General features: G+C 35.9%; 1 protein-coding gene across 1 annotated transcript in view; it reads left to right on the top strand.

Moving 5' to 3' along the window:
• LOC150079264 (ATP-dependent translocase ABCB1-like) overlaps positions 1-17,318 on the top strand; it is a 350,147-nt gene that overhangs the window by 43,774 nt on the left and 289,055 nt on the right. Inside the window, exon 6 of the mRNA XM_090383010.1 lies at positions 9,160-9,214. Coding sequence (XP_090239136.1) covers positions 9,160-9,214 — 55 coding nt within the window. The remainder of the gene's footprint in view (positions 1-9,159; positions 9,215-17,318) is intronic.

Below are 17,318 nucleotides of genomic sequence, written 5' to 3'. Positions count from 1 at the left end.
ATGAGAGCTTCTTTGGACTCAGGGGAGGTACCCATGGACTGGAGATGTGCAAATGTGACACCAATTTACAAAGGAGGATCAAAGGGTGACAGAAGTAATTATAGACCTCTGAGTTTAACATCTTTTCCAGGAAAATTAATGGAGGCACTAGTTAAAGAAGCACTGCAGGATCATCTAGACAAGACTTCAGTTATAGCTTGGACACAGCATGGTTTTGTTAAGGGAAAGTCTTGCCTGACCAATTTGATTGGATACTATGATGTGATCACAAAGGAACTGGATACCGGGAATAATTTTGATATCGTATATTTGGATCTTAGAAAGGCTTTTGATACTGTTGCACATGGAATACTGCTGCACAAATTGGAACAGTATGGCGTTGGAGGCAAATTGCTGAACAGTATTGCGTTGGAGGCATAGCAGCAAATTGGTGCTATGGATAAAGGGGTGGTTGAGTGGGAGAAGACAGAGAGTGATAATCAATGGACACTGCTCATCGTGGACTAATGTTATTAGTGGAGTCCCTCAGGAGTTCAGTGTTGGGTCCATTGTTGTTTCTCTATTTATAAATGATATTGATGATGGTATATGAAGCTTAATGTCCACATTTGCAGAAGGTTGGCAGGGTTGTTAAGGACACTAATGACAGTATGCTGCTGCAACAGGATCTAGAAAAGTTGAGCAGATGGGCTGAGAGGTGGCAAATGAAGTTTAACATTGACAAATGTAAAGTACTACATATGGGAAGCAGTAACCCCAGAGTAACGTATCAACTCTGTGGTACTACACTGACAGTGGTAGAGAACGAAAAGGATCTGGGGGTAATTGTGCAGGCAGATATGAAGTTTTCTGAGCAGTGCAGATGGTCTGCAAGAGTAGTTCATGGTGTCTTGTCAATGATATACAGGAATTTTTCTAGCAGGGATAAGGTGATTATCCCTTTGTATAATGTAATGGTCAGTCCATTAATGTAATGGTCTTTGTAATGGTCAGTCCACACCTTGAGTACTGTATACAGGTCTGGAGGCCTCATTTTAAGAAGAATGTAGAGCTGTTGGACCAAGTACAGAGAAGGCAACAAGATTAGTGAATGAATTAGTGAATATGAAGAAAGGCTTAAGTTTTGCAAATTACAGTATCTGGAGAATAGGCGCCTGCGAGGTGATCTGATTGAGGGGTATAAAGCCTTGAATGGTTTGAGCATGCTCAATGCTGATGGGATTCTTCCTCTTGCTCAGAATAATCACCTGAGGGGGCAAAGTTCAAATTGAGGAAAGACAGATGTAGGATAGTTGTCCGGAAGTTTACCTTTAGCCAGCGGGTAGTTGGTTGGTGGAAGACTTCCACCCTTTGTTGTGGAAGTTGATAGCCTAAATAAATTTAAGGCTGAGCTGGACAGATATTTGGAACGAATGGAGGGGTGAAATGGGAGCATTTTTTTTTTTTTTGGATGATGCTGCATAAGCTTGCTTTCTTGCATCATATGCCTCTACTAATGCTAATGCTAAAGGTAACCCACATTAGGAAAGAGTTAACTGAAAAGAATGAGATGTAGTTATGAAATTAACTAGTCTGCTCTACCAGTGTTTTATCAAGTGTACTTGCCCTTTTCATGGCCTTGATCACTTTATACTTCAGTGAAAGCAGTTATTATTTCACATAATCATCTGTTTTGTGTTTTCTTTGGGAATGTAAAACTATTTAATTATGATGACTGTAGTGATTCTTTAAATATATGATTACAAGTCAAATATAGTTGAGTAGTTTTGATTTTACCATAGGATAAGGTTTGTTGCATCAGTATCATCACTTTATACCATAAACAAGAGCAAAAAAAAAAATTTTATTTTAAGTAAATAGGTTTAAATTGCCTTAGGAGGTATTCCTCAAATTATGCAGGTTTAATATGCATATTTTCATCTTTATGTGTTAACTCAAATTATGGGAAGCATTTTGAGTTAATGATAATCTGCATTTGACCTTCCACTAGGACTCTAAGAAATCTTTAGAACTGCACAAGTAGTCACCATTGACACTACCATTTATCCATTTATAAAATGTATTTTGCACCCATTCCTTTGCTTATTATGCATGCGCAAACCTTCTAGCCCAATGGAAACGTTACTATTGATTGAATACAGTCTGGGTGATTACTTTGTTAGATCTAACCAAATCCAACATTTACCATCCAATCTGTGGAGATTAAATTTGCATTAATCAGAGGATATTGGAGATTTCCTTTGCTCAGTTGACCAATTAGCATGTTCTTTAGTACAGGTTAGTTGTTTTTCCCTTGTGGATTTTGTCAGTAAGATCTTCTTAAAAGATTGATATGTTTTTAGACCACTCATCACAAGTCTTTGTCAGACAGTTGTGTCACTCACATTTACCCCAGTATGATTCTTCCACATGGTTTTTATGTTTCTGGAACTTGCACAAACAATCACAGAGGCACAGATGCTTCAAAACTGTCTTGTACTGTACTACTTTTCCATGTCAGTCCAGGTCTATTGAGATTTTCTTTTAACATCTCCAGTCTTGCATTAATTTTTTTAAGTAACCTTGCCTCAATGCGACCAACTTTTGCAGCTGTATGTCGGCTAGAAAAGCCCTGCCTATCAAGAGCAGTAATCTCACTTTTCTTCCTTGGAGAAAACTGAGCATATGCCACACTGCTGTTGAATAGGAAGTGAAGAAAGATAACAGCAGGTAGGTACTTTTATAAGCAAGATGATGCAATACTGCTCCAGTATTACAGAATGATGATGCAATGTCATGGCTGCTCTGCTACCTTTATTTTTTATTTTCATTTAATTTTGCATTTATTTTCCCTGTCTGATATTAGATTCATTTGTTTTTAATTTGAATTATATATATATATATATATATATATAATATTGATAAAAATAATAGGATATACAGTCAGTCTGCTATGACGCACATTTTAGCAACGCAAATTTGTTCCAACACGACTGATATATTAGGAAACGATGCGGATATAATGTGATTTTTGTGTTGGCTCATGCGCGATTTCACTGTGGGTAACATCAGGTGAATGGAAACCCGGCACCAAGCTAAACATAGCAACCTGTGCAGCAATACATACAAGTTTACTAAGTTTAAAAAATAAATATCAAATGTGTGTGAGAGCTATATATCCCATTTACTGTAGTTGTATTGGTCGGAGACACACTGTCATTTGCTGTATTCACAAGATATTGTAGGCCAACTCATGTTTACAGGAGCTCACATTTTTCAGTTCGAACAAAAGTTTCGTGAGGCATGAGCAGAGGAGTACACTTCTGGAGGTTACTACCATAAAACAAAAACAATTTGCAGTTCCTGGTTTATTGGGCTTTTCTGTTAGTGCAAAACGGTTAGTAGATTCGATTTTATTGCATTTGCAATAATACCGATAGCTGGAATTCTGTGTAGTTTTACTTTATTATGGCAAAATGTGTTTCCCCTTTCATGAAATCTTCAATCATATAAAAACATAAATAAAATTTCAAAACCTTCTCTTCATTCCTATTTTTTAACCTTCGTAAACTTGTTACTCCGTATTTCACTTGTGCAATTTGTGTATACCATACTCATCGTTATTGGTTGCTTATCTTTTTTAGTTTTAAATTTTTCAATCCAAAAAAAATGTCAGTGAACAGAAATATTAATTAGTATGTATACAGGGTGTCTCAAAAATATTGGTACAAACGTTTAGGGGAGGTAAGTAGCATCTAAAGGAATATGAATCACATAGGAACCCATAACCGGAAACGTCATGGGAAAGTAGTAGCAGAGGCACAAGAAGCAGAAATGACACAAGACAGTAATTAGTGGCAAACATTTATTTGGCATAATATTAACAGTGGATTACGAGATGGATGCATTTCATGATGTTACAACAAATGCTCGAAGGTTCCGCCATGAGATGCGATGCATGCGTCACACCAACGCAGCATGGATTGGTGGACATGGTCGAACACACCTGGAGTTTCTTTGACAGTAGCATCGGCGCAGACGAGTCTCGCCACGGGATCCATTTCCATCTCCACAGGCGATTCATGCATGATAGATTTAAGGGCCCCCCACAGAAAGAAATCAAGGCTCGATAAATTGGGTGAGCATGGGGCAACGTGAGCACCAGGCAACGGGTCCACCCCTGCCAATCCATCGACGCCCAAAACGCCTGTTCAAATGGTCACGAACACACCTTCCATAATGGGCAGGTGCCCTGTCATGTTGAAACCAAATGTTGCGTCTCACATTTGTTGGAATATCGTCAAGTAACCCTGGTAGAACTTGTTCAAGAAAGATCCGATATATAGAGGAGTTCATGCGGGATGGTTACAGATATGGGCTGACTAAGCAGTCACCGACCATACCTGCCCACACATTTATTGTGAAGCAATGTCGTGTCACATGGGGGTGCACACCGCATGGGTTGTCGTGAGCCCACACATGAGCATTGTGTTGATTGAATAAGCATTCCCGAGTGAAATAAGCCTCATCCCTGAACAAAACATGGGCTGGAAAATTCAAGTCTTATTGAACACTTTCTTGGAGAAACCACTGCGCAAAAGCCACACATGCAGGATGATCTTGGGGGAGCAGTAACTGAACCCTCTGGAGATGAAAGGGGTGTAAGGAATCGTCATGCCAGACACACTGTACACTGCAATGAGACACTCCTAAGGCAGAGGCAACGGCAACGTGTGCTGGTAGTAGGATTATTCTGGACGGCATTCAACACACTTTCTTCCATGACGGGAGTTCGCGTCGATTGTGGGCTGCCCGCACTACTCCTGTTACCTCTAAATGACCCATAATCGCACAAATTTTGATGCACACGCGCAAACAAACAGTGGTCCGGTACATGACTGTCTGGGAAGCGTTCTCCATAAATTCATTGAGCGCCTCGTCCATTGCCCTCTACTAATCCATACACTAGGTGCATGTCTGCCAGCTCACAGTTCGTATATCTATGCATGCTCTTTGTGCGGCGACTACTGTTTGAGTGAGTAAACCAGAAATTTTCTCTCTAGTGAACTGATGAACAGCACTGTGTACCGACTTACAGTGACGTTTCCAGTTATGGGTTCCTATGCGATTCACATTCTTTTAGATGTTACCTATCTCCCCTAAACGTTTATACCAATATTTTTGAGACATCCTGTATATTACAGCACTATATTTACTATAATATTTATGTATTTATTAGAAATTTAAGATATTTAAACGTATGTTAGCAATTTTATTGGGTTTCTAACTTTAAGTGTTTTACTTACCATATTTGAACATTTTTTGAGTGCTCTGCCCCTATCCTTGTTTTCCCCATAAGCCCTGTTGTTTTTAATGCGCAAAATGCCATAACGCGGAGATTTTTAGGAACACATATACCACATTATAGCAGAACTGACTGTAATCACATTACTGAACGACTATGCAAGCAAGAAAAAGTATTAAATTATAATTTTTAAACTGGGTTATGGAACTGGGGCACTACTAGTTATAGTAGAGAAACCAGGCAACCATATAGACAAATGTTTATTTTCAGTGTATTGGGTAGGGGCGCTGACCTGTCAATTGTAATTACCATGGAAAAGATTGAGAATACCTGCAAGGTAAAAGAGATAACCTGAAATTAAATTAGATGAACATAAAAATAATAATGATAATAACAATTGTACCTAAAGTAGTTGGTCCTAGGGCTTTAACTACTTCTTCATAGAGTCAGCAGCCAAAATTGTAGGAACCACCGCAATAAGCAGGGTCTCTGTTTCTGTTATGATGTATACGTGCAAAACGTATACATCGTAGCCGACCCAATAGAGACCAAAAGGAAGGAATAAAATTCAACCATAAATAAAAATAAGCATATAAATATAAAATAGAGTTAAAAAGCTAAACTAATGTCAATTAAATCTTGTTAAAGGAAAAATGAATGAAAGTTTGAATTCAAAAAGACAAAATACAGTATAAAATTTAAACAAAGTAACTGTAGATTATGGAATAAAATCAGGTTACATGCCAACTTACTGTGTGCTTGGGCCAGAATCGGTGAAATTAGCTGCATGTGGTGATTGCAGAGTAACATTGGAGATCCAAAGATGAAAGCCGATAGTTCTCTGTACAGTGTATATACATCAGTTGAAGTAGCCCTGAGTGAAGGGGGGGGAGAAGATGCTATTCCTCTGCTATCGCTCCTTTTTCCTTCTTAAACAAAGTTTAGTGTCTTTTCTACACTACCTTGTTAGTCATTGATTCTCCCTTTGCTGGCACTTTGCCTCATCTATTTAATTGCTTACTTCCCCGGCACCTCGTCGCCTCCGTAGCCAGGTGGGAAGGAGCAGCAATGCGTAGCACACGCTTCGTGATTAGACCTGGGTTAGCCGACCGGGCTAGCCGAGTGGGTAAAGTACCTGCCCGGCAACCCAAAGGTCGCGGGTTCGATTCCCGCCTCGGGCTTGGATCAAAGTACTGCAAAAACCTTGGGAGGTGCAATATGGCCACAGAAGCCGATGCGCCAACAACTACCAAATCAAAAAAAAAAAAAAAAAAATAGACCTGGGTTCGAGCCCGTCACCACCAAATACAGAGGATGCGGAAAGGTCAGGGAATGACCACCGCATATCCCGGAGCAATATGGCCTTAGTTGCTAATGCTCCTAAAAACCAAATAACAAACAACAAACTCCTGCACCTCCGTAGCCAGGTGGGCAGGAGCAGCAGTGCATAGCACACACTTCTTGATTAGACCGGGTTTCGAGCCCGTCACCACCAAATACGGAGGATGTGGAAAGGTCAAGGGAATGACCACCGCATACTCCCGGAGCAATATGGCCTTAGTTGCTAATGCTCCTAAAAACCAAACAATCAACACATATAAAGCAATACTCCATCATGACAAAGATTTTACACCAGCTGATTCAGATGTCTCCTATGGTTGAAGCTCCAGTAAATATATTAGACATTATCAATATGTTCTGTGCATTAGTGCTTTGGCAAAAAAAAGTGTTGAAAAGTTGTACCCTTGAAATGTAGGAAATGTTGCCATGATGCTGATCATAACCTTAACAGACATGATTCATACCACATGATAAAAGAGATGGAGTGGCAGAGCTTTTCTCCAGAGGACAAACATGGATTTGGTCATTTCATGCCTCCTTTTAAGCAGAGTGGTGGCATTTTGCATTTCATGTGTTTTGTTAATTTTGGTAATGTAGTGTATGCACTTAATGACATGGTATTGAAGTCAGAGAAGAGAAATGTAATTAAAATTGTGTGTGTGTAACTTTAAACAAATTGCATCATGTTTTCACATTGTACTGTGTGAAGTCTGACCTAAAGTTCATGCTGCCATAGCCAAAAACAGTTGTGGACTCTGTGTTGATTTAAACATCAACTCATATTTGTTATCTGAGATCATCCAAAAGGAAAGTAGTCAGCTTTTACCTATTCACAGTTCATTTGAAAGTCACTTTTTATTCATTAGTTATTTCTGCTTTTTCTGTGTATTCCATGAAAAATTAAAATCTTCTAGAAGTTTGACTTCACTTTTAATAAGCACTTAGCCCACCTCTGTTCAGTAACTTTTCATGTTAATTATTACTATTAATTATACAAACAGTGCATAGCCTCATTGTGCAAATAGCATTGAGCAAACTAGGTTTGCTACTTAGTGCATTGATTTCACAATGTGTTTCCTTGGTATTGCACTGTTCTAAATAAAAAGCACTTCTTCAGTGGAGAAGTATTTTTTTGGCTCTTGTAGCATTAGGCTTTTAGCATTAGCATTAGCAAAGGCACATGATGCAAGAAAGCAAGCTTATATAGCATCAGCCAAAAAAAAAAAAAAAAAAGCAACAACATACACCCTTCTCATTTCACCCATCCACTCTCTCCAAATGTTTGAAATAATTTACTTGAGAATTACCATTAAAAGGTACTTGATGTTACTGATTGTATGTTAGACTGTGTTATTTATGTGATTGCATATTATTTTTGTACTCCATATTTATGGTTCTTGAGTTGCTTCTTGAGGTTCTTGATGGTTCTTGAGTTGCTTCAAGAGATATAAAACAAAAACAAGAAATTAAAATGTAGTATAATGCCTCATAAAATCTATAGTTAACTCTTTATTGCTGTTTTTATAAAGCTATTAATATGTTGAATAGAGAATATATGTCAAAGTGCAGATGTAGTTGATACCATAAACTATAACAAACATTATTAGTTTAATAAACAAATGAATACACCAAGATGTATGTAAATACATCTTGGTGTATTCATTAGCTTACTCTCCATAAGCTATGTGTAGGATGTATATAGGACCGCAATACATGTATTTTTAATGACATGTTCGCTTCTTTTTTTTCCTCATATAAAAAGATATTACTACAAATAACAATAGAAAGCATATTTAGTAATGAAGAAGAAAACCACTTGTGGATTATTCTTTTGTAAATATAAGTGAAATCCTTTTAAAGTATAATAGGAAAAATTATTTCACTCTTTTCGTGTACTTAATATTAACAGTTTGATAACTTCAGTTAGAATTAGCATTAATAGAGGCACATTATACAAGAAAGCAAGCTTATACAGCATCAGCCAAAAAAAAAAAAAAAAAAAATCACTCCTTTCCCATTTCACTGATCCGTTCATTCCAAATGTTTGTCTAGTTCTGCCTTGAATTTATTTAAGCTATCAACTTCTACAATAACAGATGGAAGTTTCTTTCAGCAATCAACTACCTGCTGGCTAAAGGCAAACTTCCACACATCTGTTCTACAACTGTCTTTCCTCAGTTCAAATAAGGATGAAGAGAGAAAGACATTTTTCCAATGTGGATTCCAGATGGTGGATGCAGCAAGGTATTGCAAAAGCTGCTTGATATATTAACATATATTATTACAAAATAATATATATTAATAATAATAATATATTAATGATGCAATAATATATTAATAAGGATGGAATAATAATGCTTGTACATTTCTAGATTACTCATATAAGTGTTTTATGATGAAAATGGTAGGTGTGCACATGTAGGTTTTTGCTCCAGTCAGAAATTACTTAGTTATATGACTTTTATGTTTTTGAAAACTTTTAATAATTTTATTTTCATATGGACTAATTCTTAAACAAATAATTCTGCTTACAGGTATGGTTCTGAACTCATTGTAGCTGAAAAGATGGATCCTGGTTCAGTATTCACTGTAATTATTTATTCATGTGTATATATATAGTAAATCATGTATAGATAAGTAACAGCTACAAAGAAAAGAAAAGAAAAGAAAAGAAAGGTAGGAAAAAAATGAAAGGTAGCATAACTACAAAAAAAAAAATTAAACACTATATAGAAATAAATAAATACTTATTTATTTAAAAAATTATATTGTTGTGTATCGCATAATCCTGGTGTCTCCTCATGTGTCAACCACCAAAATTGCACGACAAGATGACAATATAGTGCCCTCTGTTTCTAACATAAAGTACATGCATGGCAAAGAAAAACTAATAAATAGCATTGGGGGGGGGGGGGATATATATATACAGCAGACTCTCGATTAACCGGGACACTTCAAGACTCCAAATTAAAAAAAAAAAAAAAAATCAACCAGAAATCAAAAAATTCAAGTAATAACTAGAATAGGTATAAACAGATATTTGCAAAGTTGTAAATAAGCGACAAGCAGCATTATAAGTCGTCATCAGGAGATTAATGTACCTATTATCTTGCAACCCCTGCTGGCTTCATGCCTACCACTCAAAAAAAAAAGAGAGAGATACCAAATGTTTAGTTTGTTTTAGTGCGTCGCATTGATTGTTGTGTTCCGTTGTAGCGCAAAAGAACAAATTTTGTTTTGTTATTTATGGCAGGGATGTCAATTTTTTTATAGTAATTTTTTTTTTTTAAATCGCAAAAATGATAGGTAAATGCAAAAGAATTGCGTTTTCAGTTAAACAAAAACTTGAAATTATTCAAAAGTTTAAAAACGGTGCATCCATTAAATCTTTAAAGAACCATTATAATGTTGGTGACCAAACCATACACAACATCGTAAAAAATAAAGGGAAGCTATTAGATATAAAATTGACATCGTAAAAAATAAAGGGACGCATTGTCTTGGACATTCAAGTAGTGCGTGGTAAGTTTTTTCATTTTTTATCTATTGCCATACTTTTTACGTAGGTTGCTGAACATTTTTCGATACAGTAAGTCCCCGACTTACACAACTACGGATTTACGTAAATTTTTTTCGCTCAAATTTTTTTTTTTTTTTTTTTTTTTTAGCATTGTAAAATTAAAAACAAAAATAATAAATAAATAAAATAAGCAATCAATAACGATGATCACGGCACGCACAAATTGCACAAGTGAGATACGGAGTAACAAGCAAAAAAATAGGAAAGAAGAGAAGATTCTTACAATTTATTTATGGTTTTTTTTTATATGACTGAAGATTTCTGTGAATGGGACACATTTCACCATAATAACATAAAAACCCACACAATTCCAGTTATCGGTATTATTGCAAATGCAATAAGATCGAGTTTACTACCCGTTTATAATTAGATGCACGAACAGAAAAGCCCAGTAACCCGGAAGGTGAAAATTGTTTAATGGCAGTGACCTCCAGAAATGTGCTTTAGTAAAATGTGAGTTCGCATGAGGTGATAATAGTGTGTTTCCCCCTTAACCCTGTGAATTTCATTTTGACCGTTATCATGGTGCCGACTAAGAGAATAAGTGACAGCACTACTAGTAAATCTATCAAAGAAAAAAAGGAAAGCAATCGATTCAGATCAGAAAATTAAAATTAGGATGTTTGAAAATGGTCAAACATGAACAAGTATCGCGCGGAATTCAGATTTGTCAATAATAATACAGTAGCAATATGTTATTAGTCATTCCCGAGTTACGTAAAACTTGACGTAGTAAGACATCCTGGAACGTATCTCTTACGTGCTTTTGTATTTTTGGATTAACTGGGAAATCGATTATCCGGGATTTGTTTTTTACCATCTATCCCGGAAAATCGAGAGTCTACTGTGTATATATATGTGTACAAATATATGTGTATGTATGTATGTATATATATATATATATATATATATATATATATATACACACATACATGTATATATATATATATATATATTTTATTTTTTTTTTTATATCTAGGTTAAAAATATATGTGAATTAAGGGAGGATATATAGAAAGCCGGCATGTAATTTATGGTTGACATGACATGACATGTAGACATGTATATTATCTTGTGTAGGATGGCAACTGAACGTCAGTTCATCTCTGCCTTGGTACACTGTGATGGATACAGAACTTTGTAAAAGGCCAGAAATGTGTGTAGTGTTATGTTTGTGTGTGTGTGTGTGTGTGTGTGTGTTGTTACGTTGTTTCTGGCCTCTTTGTCACCAGGCAGGCGATCACCTGGAAAGCCTGCCCAATGTCCATCTACCATGGGGAGGTGGGCCGCAACTGCACATGTGCTGTGGTGGACCTCGACTAGCTCATGGGTCTATTATTCCCTGTGTGTGTGTGCTGTATTGCACAAATCCTGCACCCACCAGAGGAAGTGCTATACTGGTGGATGCCAGCAATCCCCCCCCCCCCCACCAAGGTTGCCCAAACCTGGGGGCCAGCAAAATAAAAAAAAAAAATCCTGTACCCACTGGAGGAAGTATTATACTAATGGGTGCCAGAATTCCCACCCCCAGATTGTCCAAACCTGGGAGCCAGCAAAAAAAAAAATAAATAAATAATAATAATCCTGTACCCATCAGAGGAAGTGCAATAACTGCAATGTTGGAAACACGATTAAGGAAATTTAATTTATCATCAATTGTTATCCCTAAATATTTGGTATGAGAAACATACAGAAGTTGATGTCCATTCAGTGTTACTCTGGGTGGCCTGCCATAATTAAACTGCTTTTTGAACACCATGAGGTTTGTTTTTGTTGCAGGCACCTCCGTAGCCAGGTGGGAAGTGCAGCAGTCCATAGCACATGCTTCTTGATTAGACCCGGGTTCGAGCCCGTCACCACCAAATACTGAGGATGCGGAAAGGTCAGGAAATGACCACCGCATATTCCCGGAGCAATATGGCTTAGCTGCTAATGCTCCTAAAAAAAAAACAGTTTTTGTTGCTGAAATTTTTAGTTTATTTGTTGTAGACCATGTGGAAAGATCATCTAGCACTGCCTGAATATGTGACAGAGGAACAAAACCAAAATATATATAGCTGAAAAACTAAATTAAAACAAAGAACTATAAAGGTAGGATAAGCCGGAGTAGCAAGCAGCCAATGGTGGGAAAGTGGTAAGAAGCACATGGAAGTGAAATCAGTAAGTAGCATGTGGCAGATGTACAGAGGAGCAAAACCAAAATATATATATATAAATATAGCTGGAAAAGTAAGAACTATAAATGTGGGATAAAGTCCAGAGTAGTAAGCAGTCAAGGGTGGGAACAGTGGTAAGAAGCACATGGAAATAAAATCAGTAAATATTATGTGGCAGATGTACAAATTACTGCAACAAAAGCAAAAGAAAGATAGAGAGAAATTAAGTTGAATGTGGTAAATAGAATATTTATATATATAGCTAGAACTATAATTGTAGGATAAGCCCAGCGTAGAAAGTGGCCAATATATATGTATATATATATTGGTCACTTCCACAAAATATATATATATATATTTTGTTTTTTTTCTTTGGATGTCAAAAAAAAGTTATTTTTTCTTTTCTTAATGCTATTTATTAGTTTTGCTTTGCCATGGCATATACTTTGTTAGAAAGAGGACACTATATTATTCTCTTGTCGTGCAATTTTGGTAGTTGACACATGAGGAGATGCTAGGACTGTGCGATGTACAACAATATAATTTTTCATTTAAGTATTTATTTACAGTAGAATGTTGGTTATCCAGAAACTCAGCATCCGGAATAATTTGAAAGGCTGATCTTTCTTTTTTTTTTTTTATTAAAGATAGTACAGTAAGCACCGGTTATAGTTATCACATTTTCAAATTTAATTTGATTCTAATAAGTAAAAGATCGAGTTTACTAACCATTTATAACATATTGTACAAACACAAAGCCAAATAATAAACCAAAAACTGCAAATTGTTTTATTGTTTTATGGTTGTGACCTCTAGAATTCTGTGTGACCCCCAGAAATGTGCTTTAGAAAATTATCAGACTACTGGGTTTTATTGGAAACCATGAGTGAATTTCTGATTAGTTAGCTCTAGATTCAGTAAGAATAATATTGGCCCGAAACTGTGCCATTTATTATTTTTTAAAATTTTTTTACAGTAAAATGGGAACAAAATGAAAACATGTAGTTTTACCATTGCAACAAAAAAAGGAAATTAATAGAATTAGAAAAGGTGAAAATTTAGAAAATCTCTCCAAAGAGTTTAATGTGGGGACTTCAACAATTTATGACATCAAGAAAAATTCCAATGCTATAACAGAACTTGTGTTGATTATGGATAGTGAAGGAGTATCTAGCTGGAAAAAGACTATGTCAAAACCTGAAAATGCCACTTTAGAGAGTGCACTTTATTTGAGGTTTCTTCAGAAGCAAAGTTTAGGTGAACCAGTGTCTGGCTCCCTGTCGTGTGAAAAAGCATCTGATTTTGATCAAAAATTAAGAGGTAATGAAGATTTTAAGGCAAGCACAGGTTGGCTGAAAAACTTTAAACTGAGACTCAGTATACGTGAATGAGATATTCATGGTGACAGACTTTCTGCTGACGAATCGGCAGCAGTGACCTTGTAAGTTTGCGTCAGTTATAGCAAATTATACGAGAAAGAAAACGTTTGATGTTGATTAGAGATGCTCATTATGGAAAGCATTACAGAGAAAAACCACAGCCACTAAAAGAGAAATGCCTGCATCAGGTTTTAAGATAAGAAAAGAGCAAGTTACAATTGCTATGTGTGCAAATGCTACTGGGATGCACACTTTATCCGTGATCATCGAAAAAACCTAGAGCAGTTAAACATCTTTCTAATTTTCCTGTTTTGTATAAAAATCATAAAAATGTCTGGATGGATGTTTCTGTTTTCCGAGATTGGTTTAAAAATTTTTTTATTTATTTAATTAATCATAATTATTTAATTTAATCATAAGGTAAGATTAAATTTATTTAATCTAACTTTATGTTCAATTATCCGGAAGAGGTTTGACATTAATTATTCCAGATAACTGACACTCTACTGTATTTCTATATGGCGTTTAATGTTGTATTTTTTGTTGCAGTTATTCTATCTTTATTTTTTTGTTTTTAACCTTTTTTTCTGCAGCTGTTGCTTATCTTATATTATGCAATTATGGTCGTTTTGGTACTTTTTTGTCTACCAGCGGCCCTTGTCCATAAATAATTTTCTTTTTTCCTACTCTTTCTTTCCTTTCCTTTTCATATAATTTTTTGTAGTTGTATTTAACTTGCATTGCCTTGCCTTGGCTATTGTATTAGCTACCTTGAATTGCATGTACTCTACTTTGCTTCTCTACTTCTCTCTCTTTATTTTATATATATATTTTTTATTATTTCCATACAATTTTTTCTTGATGGCTATAGTTTTGCAACATATTACTATTATACTACATGGGCAGAGTAGGTTAAATTTTACCCCAGGTTCTGTTGGTCTGGCCAGTACCCTGTTTCAGTACAGCTACTCCCCGACTTGCAGTAGTCGACCGTATACTCTTTATTTTATTTTATTTTTTTACATAGAATTTTTTCTTGATAGCTATAGTTTTGCAACATATTAATATTATACTACATGGGCAGAGTAGACTAAATTTTACCCCAGGTTCTGTTGATCTGGCCAGTACCCTGTCTCGGTACAGCCACTCTCCGACTTATGGTAGTCGACCATATATATATACAGTCCATTCCGGTTATTTGGGACACATCGGGACTAGTGCATTTTGGCCCGATTAAGCGGCTGCCCCAATTAGCCTAAGTTTCACGTAAATAGTTAAAAATACAATGTACCCCCTTTACAATTGGTTCACTGTACAATCAAATCACGTTACGACGAACTCAACATAGTAAAGTACCGTTCACTATACGATGTGCAGCAAGCGCCAGTCACTGAGATCACGTTTGTGAATTGAATTTTAATTCTATTAAACACCGATTCTAATTAGAGAAAATAGGAGGAATATTATCCACAGGCTATAAAAGTAAAGATATATTAAGCACAAATTTACCCTTTATTACCTTACCAATTAAAAAATTAAATGATACGTGAAAATCGGAAGAATATATGTGATAATTGGAATAATTAATACATACTGTAATATGTACATACAAACTAGTTGACATTTCTGTTCACTTGCATTTGTGGGAGGGGGGGTTAAAATTTAAAACAGTAGAAAGATAAGCAATCAATAACAAAGAACACGGCACACACAAATTGCAAGTAACACAATACGTGCAAGTGAGAACGGAGTAAAGAGTTACAAAGCTTTAAAAATAGGAACGAAGAGAAGATCTGAAAATTAATTTTTTTATATGATTGAAGATTTCATGGAAGTGTAAACACATTTCATCATAATAACCCACAGAATTCCAGCTGTCGGTATCATTGCAAATTCAATATGATCGAGTTTACTGTCCATTTATGATAGATTTCACTAACAGAAAAGCCCAATAAACAGGTGACTGCTAATTGTTTTTATTATTTTATGGTTGTGACCTCCAGAATTTTGACTGAATCACGTGGTACCGTCGGAGACAATCATAGGGTAATCTCCAGTGGTGTGGTCTCCTGCCCCGATTAAACGGCATGCTGTCCCAATTAAGCGAAGTAAACCCTGGCTATTTTCTCGATTGGTTTCTGTTTTTTAAGATTTGCCCCAAATAAACGGCTGCGCCGATTAACCGGTGGCCCAAATAACTGGAATCCACTGTATATATATATATATATAACCATATAAATTAGAATAAAGATTAAAATAAAAATAAAATAAAACATTATTTAAATATATGTATAATTATATATATATATATATATATATATATATATATATACACATACAGCCACTCCCTGACTTACGTAAGGGTTGTGTTCCATGGAACTCTATGTAAGTCGGAAATTCCCTAAATGCTTATGCAGCACTCGCAAATTTGATTGAAGCAAAAAAGAAATGTTCAACGAAACATTAGCATTAGCATTAGTAGAGGTATATGATGCAAGAAAGCAAGCTTATGCAGCATCAGCCAAAATAAAAAAAATAAAAAAAAAACGCTCCCATTTCACCCCTCCGTTCGTTCCAAATACCTGTCTAGCTCAGCCTTAAATTTATTTAGGCTATCAACTTCCACAACAAGGGATAGAAGTCTGTTCCACCAACCAACTATCCGCTGGCTAAAGGCAAACTTCCGCACATCTATCCTACATCCCTCAATTTGAATTTATGCCCTCTCAGGTGATTATTCTGAGCAAGAGGAAGAATCCCATCAGCATTGAGCATGCTCAAACCATTCAAGGCTTTATACACCTCAATCATATAAATAGAATTATTTATTCAATTTTTTATCTCATGCGCAGGAAAATTACAAAAATGTACAAAATTACAAAAATTTCAAAATTATAAAATTACAAAAAGAGAGAGGAAACAGGCATAACATCAGTAAGTTTTATCTTTCAAGCATCATTTCCAGAATTAACTCTCCAGCTGATAAGCACGTTGCTATGGAAGTTGAGGGCTGTGGAGATTTAGAGGGTTTTTTCCCAACACGTCACAAAATTGCTCTGCAGCTGCAGAATCAGCACTGGCAACTTCACTGCATGCTTTAATGTTTTGGAAACCAGCATGACGCTGAACCTATTATTAAACTACGTTTTGCTTGCCACGAACTTGGCTTGGGGTTCACTGTACTTACCCTTAATATCTTCATAAATACTTGCTTTTGCTTGAATGGTAATTGGTGGTCAACCATATATATTTGAATCTGATTTTCCATCCATATTATTAATAACTTTTCCATCTTCAATTTAGCACCTGAACGCGGTTTTGTGATCACTGTTGATCTTAAATTCATTGATCCTTTAACATGTTCTTTTATATGTGCATTGTCCCTTAAAATAGCATTCACTGTTGAAGTAGCGAGACCTAATTCCGTGCAATAGATGACAAACTTTGTCCTGCTTTGTACTTCTTAATTATCTTCAATCTTCATTTCTAAATCAATTTTGTTTCATTTCCTAGCACTGCAAGCGCTTGCACTTTCCGTTAGTCCCTTTCCTGTCACCATTGTAATAAGTAAATAGGAA

The sequence above is a fragment of the Mastigoproctus giganteus genome, chromosome 10 (assembly GCF_048544385.1).
Source record: "Mastigoproctus giganteus isolate SK-2022 chromosome 10, ASM4854438v1, whole genome shotgun sequence".
In the NCBI taxonomy this organism is placed as follows: Eukaryota; Metazoa; Arthropoda; class Arachnida; order Uropygi; family Thelyphonidae; genus Mastigoproctus; species Mastigoproctus giganteus.
The sequence above is the reverse complement of the archived record's forward strand: the minus strand, read 5'-3'. Positions and strand labels throughout refer to the sequence as shown.